The sequence below is a fragment of the Gobius niger genome (genome assembly GCF_951799975.1).
Source record: "Gobius niger genome assembly, chromosome: 2".
In the NCBI taxonomy this organism is placed as follows: Eukaryota; Metazoa; Chordata; class Actinopteri; order Gobiiformes; family Gobiidae; genus Gobius; species Gobius niger.
Window position 1 is genome coordinate 21,797,064 of NC_136853.1, and position 10,758 is coordinate 21,807,821.

Consider the following 10,758-nt stretch of genomic DNA (forward strand, 5'->3'; position numbering starts at 1 on the left):
AGTCAAGAGTAACGTAATTGAACGAAAACTAAAGCTACACAAAATGCACAAAGCATTTCTTTGTCATATAATACACATTATTAAGATATACAATAAACATGATTGGATGAGCGAGATTGAAATATTGATGAATCCGCTTAAACTGTTACAGCGTTATGGTTATTTAGTGTATGAATGTACACATACAGATATGGCTGATATGTTTTGATAGCAGCACCTACATCAAATCAAAGGTATTGATCGCACCCTCACTGACTGGCGAGGTACAATCTATCAAGGAATTTAGTCAAATCACATTTTGATCGGGGCATCAAAATAGGCACGGAAGAAAGCAGCAGGCTCATGGGTAAAGTGTCATTTGTGCAGCCCCTGTGTGGATTACCTCTTTTTCCCATGTTTGTGCTTTGTATTCTGTATGTCAACTGAAAATAAACCTTGACAGTTACCCAAGGTTTATTGCTCCAGTCCCCTCAGTACAAGCTTTAATGCGGACTAGCCCCCTCTTTGGCCCAAACATAACATCCAAGCAACTCATTTAGGCTCATTAGCCTTCAAAAACATACAACGGCATCATTACCTGGGTTTTCAGTAATGTATGAAAACAGCAGCAACAACAACAACGGTGTACATACAATTAGTGAAGAACAGACTCACCCGTCCCGCACAGCTTCTTTCTTTTCAAGGTCTTGTATGACATCCAGTAGGACCTTAATGGTGTTCTGGCTTGTCTCCAGGACTCCCTCTAAGCTCTGAAGCTGGGTTTGCAAGCTACGAATGTCACGGAGAGGCCCATTGGGACTCAGTAGCTTTTCAGTCACTTTCGCTGGGTCCAGCTTACACTTGGCTCCAGACATCAACCCTCCTAAAATCTCCTGGACCTGTCTCAGTGTGTCAGCCTGGGCAGGAGTCAATGGTCCAGATGTAGGACAGTCTGCTGGAACAGAGCACCTCCGGATCCTAGAGTAACCCTGTTGACTCTGAGGAAGAGGGAACTGACAAGGGGTGTGAGGCCTAGGACGAGCACCTGAGCAGAGCATTTTGTGTAGGACTCCGAGCTGCGCCTGGGCCGAACTGAGGCAAGTGGACTTAAGACAGGCCTTAGCAGGAGAGCCCCTGTCCTTCATCAGAACAGCTGGCGGAGTCTGGGCCCTGTGCTTCAAAGAGCTGGCTCTCCCACTCAGCTTAGGTGAATTCTTGGATTTCAAACCCTCTTTTTTGTCTTTGCTGCCATCTTTGTCTTTCTCAGTGACGTTGTTGTCTGTCCTGAGCATGGAGGTTTGGGTTGCAGGCTGATTGTTTGTATTTTTACGTGGAGTATAGGGAGGAGGAGGTGGTGGTGGAGGCGGAAGTCGAACGCCCCTCTTATCCTGAGTCTGACAGGGGGGAGTGTAAGGTGGTGCAGCACGAAATGTGGAGGAATATAGGGGAGCTCTTTTAGTTGGTGTTACACATTGCTGCACGATTGGAAGATTGGATGTGTATGTTTTCACTAGTATAGGCTGCGATGTGCATGATTTGAGTTTTGGAACAGGAGAGGAGAACGGGGTTAATTTGGTGTTGACTGCATTTTTCAAAACTTGACAAGGTATGTTACAGTGTGATACCGTTTGCACAAGAGTGGCATAAGCTGGGGGCAAAATGTGTGACTGAGGGCCAGAGGGACCAACGGGATGTGTAGTAGTGTAATACGATATTGATGTGCAAGATATGGCTGTCTGTGTTACAAATGTACAGGGCGCTACATTTGTGGGGGACGTTGCATTTGGCAGTAGAGGTATTGCATTTACCGGGGTGGGTACACGCCTTATTATGTCAGTTATATTGGAGGGCACGACCGGAGTGTTTTTAGGGACAGGAGAGGAACATGTTAATGAAGAAGGTGGATAAATGTTTGAGATCGGTGAAGTACAATCTTGGATTACTGACAAAGATGTACTGCAGGAATAAACAGGCAGAATAACAGCAGGTCCCGGGGTTGTTGACCGAGTCACAGTAGAGCAATTAAGTAAGGGGTGTGCGGGAACAGGGGCAAAGGAGTGAGGTGTTACATCAGGGGCAACAGGGTGTGAGGTAACAACAGGGGCAACAGCGAGTGAGGTAACAACAGGGGCAACAGAGTGTGGGGAAACAGGGGCAAAGGAGTGAGGTGTTACATCAGAGGCAACAGCGAGTGAGGTAACAACAGGGGCAACAGAGTGTGGAGAAACAGAGGCAAAGGAGTGAGGTGTTACATCAGGGGTAAAGGAGTGAGGTGTAACATCAGGGGCAAAGGAGTGAGGTGTTACATCAGGGGTAAAGGAGTGAGGTGTTACATCAGGGGCAAAGGAGTGAGGTGTTACATCAGGGGCAGCAGAGTCCGGGGAAACAGGGGTAAAGGAGTGAGGTGTAACATCAGGGGCAAAGGAGTGAGGTGTTACATCAGGGGTTACAGCGAGTGAGGTAACATCAGGGGCAACAGGGTGTGGAGTGATAACAGGGGCAACAGAGTGTGGTGTAACATCAGGGGCAATACACTGTTTTGTAACAACAGGGGCAACAGCGAGTGAGGTAACATCTGGGGCAACAGAGTGTGGTGTAACAACAGCGGCAACAGAGTGTGGTGTAACATCAGGGGCAATACACTGTTTTGTAACAACAGGGGCAACGGCGAGTGAGGTAACATCTGGGGCAACAGAGTGTGGTGTACCTACAGGGACAATACAGTGTGGTGTAACATCAAGGGCAAAAGCGAGTGAGGTAACATCAGGGGTAACAGAGTGTGGTCTAACTACAGGGGTAACAGAGTGTGGTCTAACTACAGGGGTAACAGAGTGTGGTCTAACTACAGGGGGCATATCTTGTTCTGCAACAAGAGTTGTAACCGCGTGTGTGACATCACTAATTACGGAGAACTCTGAAACAAGAGGGGCTTCAGAGTGTGGTATAAAAACAGGGGATAAAGACGGTGGTGGAACAACTGGGGCTGTAGATGGAGGGGGAGAACCAAGTGTAAAATCAATGGCTACAGGGGGTAATGTAACAGGGGTAACAGAATGTAGTGAAACATCTGTGTTGACAGAATGTTGTGCAAAAACAGGCGTTAGAGATTGTGGTGTAACAACCGTACTTACATCAGTGCAAGAACAAGACTGAAGCAGAGTTGTTGAAGTGGTGCATGTAGTTTTTTCTACTGAGGAGGAACCATTATTGGTGCGAGATGGGATATGTGTAGGAAAATATGGTGTTAGGTCAGTAAAATTGTAAGGCACTGGTTGATTTGGAAGAAGGTCTTGATTCTTCCTAAGTGAAGAACCAAAGCCCTCATAACTAATTTGCATTTTGTTCACTGGTGTTGTCAAAACTTGGGAAGCACATGGGCTCATTATTTGTGGCTGGGTATCGCGAGGTTCTATGGAGGGAGCTCTGGGAGCATGACAGGAAGCAGACGTTGTTGGCGTTTGGTTAGCTTCCATATTGGTGTCAATGACTGGTAAGGACTGAATGCGGCGTTCAGTTTGGCTTTGGGTGGTAGAGTACTTTGGGTCTGAATATGAGGATGAGCTCTCGGTTTGAACTTGAGTTGTACACAGTTTAGAACTTGAGCGAGGTGGAGACACACTATGGCTCTCAGTCTGTGTAGGGGTAGTGCAGTAGTGCACTTCCTTTCCAGGATCACTGGTGGTTCGACTAAAGCGCTTTCTCCTTCTGACTAATGAGGGGGTGCTGCTGCCTTGGCGCTTGGCACCCTCTTTGCAGGCAGCAGAGCAACAGTGGCATGGCTCAGTATGACATACTGAAAAAGGGCAGCTGGGTCTTGAATTCTTCACAACAGTAACAGCTGATTTAATTTCTGTTCTAGACTTTGACTTCCGTTCCATAGTTGTTCGTTCGGAACATCCAGAAAGACCATTAGGTCCTTTGGGTCTATGAGCTGACATGTGATTGTGGATAAAGTTCTCATCCTGTGAGTCATGTTCATCATCTCCATCAATGGCAACTGAGTCTCCTAGGCTGTGGCTACGTGTGTGAGTGCCGAGGGTCTTTTTTAGACATGGTGATGTCTGAATTGCTGTGCTGGTGCTGGGCTTTCGTGTCATTGGCAAGGTTAATGAATTGGCCTGAGGTGGGGTCCAGCACCTGCGTGTTGGACCTGGTGTTAATGGGTGAGGAGGGGCTCTGGCTAAGAAAGCAGCCACCACCTCTATGGTACTTGCCATGTCTCCACGTACAGCACCAACCACAGAGGTCTGACCTGGTAAACTGCTAATGTGAGGTTCATCCGCCCAGGGCAGAGCTGTCCTGCTGGCATGTTTTCGAAGAGCATGTGGGTTTGCACAGTCTTTGTTTGTCTTCTGATGGCTACTGTTATCACCTGTTCCACTATTGCCGCTGCTGCTACTACCATCTTCCAAGTCTTTAAAGCGGACTTGGTGAGTACGGTTACGGCGCTTCTTAAGACGACTCTCAATATCAGGTGAGTCTCGATTGAGAAGTACGGAGCGCACAGTCATCCTCCCTGGAAGCTTGTCTGCCAAGGTGCTCTTGCCATTTGTTTGGCTTGTGAGCAAGTGGCTCGACTCCTTGCTCACCATTTCTCTTCGGTCATTCACAGAGGAATAATTAGATGTAGACTGGGCCTGTTCGTGCGTCCATCAACAAATAGAGACTTATCTTTTACATGTAGCACCCCAGAGCAACATATTCTATGAAAGATCTGTCTCTTAACTGAATACAGTGCCATGAAAAGAATGAACAAGATAACAGTTTGATGTGTAATGAAAATCATGTACCAAAAATATGTTTGAAAGAAAACCCTAAACTCTTCTTTTTGTTTTTAGCATTGTCAACGTTGGTGTATGCACTGGCTCCTCATTTTCCATTCTTTCATCAATGTCCAGTTGTAAGAACTCAAAGTACATTTGGGATCACCTGCAGACAAGAACTAGGAAGCAAAAGTCATCATTTTGGAGCTCACATTTCATTGGCTCGTTTTTGTCTCTGCAGATGTCAGGGTCCAAGAGAGGTGTGTAACTGTGGGGTTTGTTATATTCCATAATAGTCTTTCTCTGTCACTCATAGTTTCTTTACTTCAGATTTCATTTCCGCATCTGCTGTGTCAGACTCGATGACTCTTCCTCTCATGGCTCCGAGCTCTGTGAACACAAGAGAAAAGAGAAGAGTGTATTAGAATGCATGGTTTCTACTTGAATTATGAAATGAATAAATACTACTCAGAAAGAATATGCCATATCATCTTAAAAATGTAAAATGATCTATTCTCACAGGCACCGGTATTCACACCTCCAGTTATTCTTTCCTTAATATCTACTTGTGAAAGTGAATATGTAAACTGTTCTGCCTAAGATCAAGTATATAACATTTACAGAAGGCATTATGGTACCCACTGTGCCATGACAGGGTGAGTCCCAGTGTTCATTTGTATATACAGAATTCAGAGCTCAATTATTACTTTTCTACATAATTTTAAGTGAAATGCCAATTCTAATGTGTACAAAAGTATAAACAGGACCATTAAGGTTAATTCATCTATGTCATTAATGTATTAATTTGACTGGAACAATGCAGCCAGAAAATAAAAAGCAAGTTTATAGCTGATGCAAAGTATAAAGTGTTAAAAGTATAAAGCTAATGCTCATTTTCAACTCCTGTCCCTACGTGGGCTTTTCTACACGACTGTACAAGTGGACCAATTTGCTGATTGACTTTTTGCATTATTTGGGGAGTGTTTTTTCCATTGCATATAGTCACGTTCTTTCGGATTCATCTTTTTGTGACGGTTAAATAAGTTCTTCTTCCCACTCCTTTTCAGTTGTAGCTATTGTATCATTGGATACATTTACAGTTTAAACATGTTGAATGGGGTTCTTTTTCACTTGCATGGAATAAAAAAGAAAAATACAGCCACTGCATTGTTACACATCACCATGTGGCCGTGTACTGTGGCTGCCTGTTTGTGTGTTTGTAGCACATTATACAGACGGCGGAAGAAGTAATTGGTGACTCCATCACATCTCCCCAGTTATTTAGGGAGCTAGAGACGACCCCTAAAGGGCTATTTATATCACTTGTTTTCTCTGTTTCTCCTATCCTGTGTATAGTATTGAAGAACCTAACATTTCACATGCAGCTATCTACTAGAACAAATAAAAAGCAAACGCATCAAACACCACATGCAGAGTACATGCAATTGTTTCACTAATTTCATGTAAACTAAAGTCATCATCTGTCTAATTTTACTTGCTTTTAAAGGACTATTATCTCTAACTATTGTCTAAGAGAAGTGTATTCACATTTTGTTCATTCTGCACCTGCCTCCCTGTCCACATTCAGCTCTGGTAACACTGCACCTTCTATTATTCAAAATGAAACAAGCATTTTGTCTATTTTTTTCCTGTATTGCAGCCATGACTTTCATCTGCGGGGCTGAGGCCTATCCTTTTCTGAACGTATGTGACATTTTCACGTTGAGCTTTATTGGCAGAAAAGAGATCAATCACTAAGTGGGAGAAGGGAGGTGTGCAACTGCATAATGTCAGCAAGGGTCATAACTCTTTGTGGGTATTATTTAAGATTTACTGCAAGCTCATTCGCAGTTGCCTTCTTCAGCAAGAAAGCCCAAGTATATACAGCTGCTGCCATCTGTGTGCAGCTCCAAGCCTCAGTGAGCATGTTTGTTTGCTAAGGTCACATCTGATCTCCATATCGTAACACTGACGCAAAGAAAGCGGCCAATCCTACACTACCTGGATATCTAAGACAGCTTCATATCTGCATAGCTAAGGGAACAATGTCATTTTAGAAGGTTGCAAGTTTACGTTACCCAAACACAGAACATTATGGAGTCATGGAAACAAATCTGTTCCTGTATTTCCCATGTGTCAAATCAGCTAAAAAGTTGAACCAATAAATATTAAACTGAGCACCCAATCAATGATACGTTGCAGATCATTTCAGATCATATTTTTGAGGTTTTAAATTTTTCTATAACTTTATATTTCTGGTGTATATTAAAAAGGAATAGGCCACCGTTTTTACAATCTGAGATATGTTCTTACCTTAGCTTTGACGAGTTCTTTAGGACCTGTCTGGTCTTCACCTGTGCCTTCAATCACGTAAACACAGCGCAGACGGCGTTAGCATTTAGCCTCTCCCCCTCTCCTCTATAGCTCCAAAACAGGTCAAGATAGAAGCTACCAAGCTCTTCCACGTTTTCCCTATTTAAATATGGTTACATGAAGTGTTACACTACAAAGTATAATACACAAAATTAAACAATGTGGATTTTCTAAGCGGATAAAAGGGGGAACTATATTGTAAGGCGTAATAATATCAGGAGTAGTTTGAAATCCGCACAGTAATCTTCACTTTACTGCGCAGTAATCTTCACTTTACTGTGCGGATGACAAACTACTCCTGGTATTACTACACCTTACAATATAGTTCCCCCTTTTATCCGCTTAGAAAATCCACATTGTTTAATTTTGTGTAATTATACTTTGTAGTGTAACACTTCACGTAACCATATTTAAAAAGGGAAAACATGGAAGAGCTTGGTAGCTTCTATCTTGACCTGTTTTGGAGCTATAGTGGAGAGAGGGAGAGGCTAAATGCTAACGCCGTCTGCGCTGTGTTTACGTGACTGAAGGCACGGGTGAAGACCAGACAGGTCCTAAAGAACTCGTCAAAGCTAAGGTAAGAACATATCTCAGTATGTAAAAACGGTGGCCTATTCCTTTAAGAATCCTATGTTCCTGACCCCGTTTTCAAACCTTTCAAACCTCAAATTCAAAGTGATAAGAAAATAGACACTGATGCGAGGATAGTAATGAACAGCTTCTAGTATTTGATTTCATATATTTCATTTCTTTGTGCCTGAACATGCAATAATTTGATCATTAATAGATGCCAGGATCTGAATACATAGACAAAAGGAAATGATCTGTAGGTGAGGCAGAGGTAGGGGACAGGGTACCACCTCTGACAGCACAGGAAATGTCCTGGTTAGGGCTCACTCAAGTGGAAAAACAGGACCATCAGTGTGTCAGGTTATTTACAGAAGAATTGGAGAGAAGCTAAAAAGCTACATGGTCAGTTACTTGCACATAAACCACTGAGGATTTCGTAATGCAGTTCATGTTATACAAAGACACATTTAAAACAGATTGCCTGGTATTGCACATCTGAGCCACACTACTCCTTTTCTCTAATTACCTCCCCTACATACTCAAAAACATTATGTCTTCAATTGTTTTATGTCTTTCCATCACGGCATCTCCACAGAAAATGAGAAAATAACCAAAAATGATCTGAAATTAATAAATGGTACAAGTGTGTGATGATATGTGTTGCAGCAAATGTTATTTTTTTAATCTAATCTTAAACTTGATCAACTGAATGAATAAATGCAAGTTGAAAAGACTTTGTATGATACACTGTACAAATAAGGCTAAACATGCAGTGTTTTTCCATCCTGTAGCAGAAGCAGCTAGTGGTCCAGGAGACTTAATGTTGTGTTTTTACAACCCTGCGCTCGGATCCTGTCAGGTGTCAGCAGGTCATAATTTACTGAGCCCCATCCCGCAGTGGATAGGTGCCGATTTATGTTTTTCTCTGTGGGTGCCCAGTCAGGAAAAAAACAAAAACAAGAAACAGACAGTATCAGAATCGATGTCACAAACTCGTGATGAGCTAAACGAGCAGAGAATCACGCCGCCACCACACTGACATTAATATAATGGAGCGACCCGCGCTGGCATGTTAGAAGGAGGGAGTGACGGCTTTCGTGATGTACAGGTTATAGCTCTTGAATCATTTTGTTATAGGGAGCCTGGGTGCTCAAGCCCCGCAAAACCCACAGGATCAGCGCCTGTGCTTGCAGTGAAGTGTGTCAGATGACATCTACAAACAGCTGAGTCAAACTGCCAGTAACTTGAAAGCAAAAAATAAAATTTTATAATTTCACATAATTGAATAAAATACTGTCCACCACAAACCAATACAATATTTGCAACCACCTCCATAAGAATAGACAGGTACAGGCCACCGTCAGCATTTGTGCAATGGGCCTGAGTTACATCTGGGTAAGACAGAGCTGGCCGAAACGAGGATGTAGTGCAAGGGTCGGTGGTTCTCAACCTTATTCTCCCTTTGAACCTTTATCTTACACATAGATGTGTCAGAAGCCGCTCTGACCAATGACTGCACTTGTAGACAAAATCAAGAATCAAGAAGAAGAAGAAGAAGAACCTGTTTTGGAGCTATAGTGGAGAGGGGGAGAGGCTAAATGCTAAACGTCTGCGCTGTGTTTACGTGATTGAAGGCACGGGTGAAGACCAGACAGGTCCTAAAGAACTCGTCAAAGCTCAGGTAAGAACATATCTCAGTATGTAAAAACGGTGGCCTATTCCTTTAAGCTCGTGCATGACGGCACTTCAGACCCGAATTAACACCTTTTTGAGTGACAGTGCAGGATTTTAGAGGCAGTTGTGGTGAACAGGTCTGAGCTCATTCTACACATTAGGACATGGCTGGAACATGTAGGGGGAGGAAAATACTTAATTTAAACATTTTTAAACTCCGTGTTTTCCCTTTAAGCAAGACACTTCACCCTCCTTGCCTCCAGTGTCTACATTGGTGTACAAATGAGAGTGTGAAAGGGTGACTGGTTCCTCGCTGTAAAGCGCTTTGGGTCTAATGAAGGTAGAAAAGCACTATATACGCAAGTTGAGACCATCCGCCTATCGCACCGGCCTGGAGACTAGTTGGAGACTGGAGTTGCCGCTGGTCACAGAGATGTCTCTGAGACGTCCCCTGGAGACGTCCCCAGGGCGCAGCTGGTAGAGCGGGTCGTCTCATGATCGGAAGGTCTGGGGTTCGAATCCCACCTCCAGAAGGTGCACACAGTCGTTGTGTCCTTGGGCAAGACACTTCACCCACATTGCCCCCAGTGTCTGCATACATTGGCGTATGAATGAGAGTATGAATGGGTGAGTGGATCCTTGCTGTAAAGCGCTTTGAGTGCCTACTGTAGGTAGAAAAGCGCTATATAAGTTGAGACCATTTACCATTTGGAGTTAAGGTGAGTCTCCAGTTAGTCTTGGTGAAAATGTTCTACTTCCGTGGAGACTGCATGGAGACTTTTTCAAGTCCCCATGCAGTCTCCGTGTGCAGGGACGTCACAGAAACGTCTCACAGGTTGAGGAAATCAAATAGTGCCCGTAACGTTGCCTCAGCTGCTTGAGACCTCTTGGAGACCATGTGGAGACTCCGCTGAAATCGAACCTGTTAGTTTTCACTGAGCCTACCTGGAGACTCACCTTATCTCCAGGGGACGTCTTGGAGACATCTCCGTGACCAGCGGCAACTTGATTCTCCAACTAGTTTCCAACTAGTCTCAAAGCCGGTGAGATAGGCCCTTTGTATGCGTGCAATCAATCCGAGTTGCAGAGATGTTAAAGAGGCTGCCAGTTGCAGACGTTTCTTTAATGCCTCACAAAATCACATATAGTCTAATTCTTTCACAATAGCGTCTTTCAGAGTAATAGATCGCCGCAAAGCATCATGGGGTGTAAAGCAAGTCAAACAAGCAGTCATTTTGCACTGGTGTCTCTTTGGAGTTGCTTCGATAGTCAGTCTTCAAACGTTTTCTGCTACAAAACATGTTCAAACGCCAAGAAGCGAAGCACTGTACAGTAGGTGGCGGCATGTGGCGCTTAGTAGGAACTCAGCACTGCTGTTGAGGCTGGTGCAAATTGGACT

At 43.9% G+C, this 10,758-nt stretch overlaps 1 protein-coding gene across 3 annotated transcripts in view; it reads right to left on the reverse strand.

Moving 5' to 3' along the window:
- The window catches only part of LOC306959740 (protein INSYN2B), a 29,165-nt gene extending 27,074 nt beyond the window's left edge, over positions 1-2,091 (reverse strand). For all 3 annotated transcript variants that reach the window (XM_079551931.1, XM_079551930.1, XM_079551929.1), the window contains exon 1: positions 655-2,091. In XM_079551931.1, coding sequence (XP_079408057.1) covers positions 655-1,271 — 617 coding nt within the window. In that variant the 5' untranslated portion in view covers positions 1,272-2,091. The remainder of the gene's footprint in view (positions 1-654) is intronic.
- Between the last annotated feature and the right edge of the window lie 8,667 nt (positions 2,092-10,758).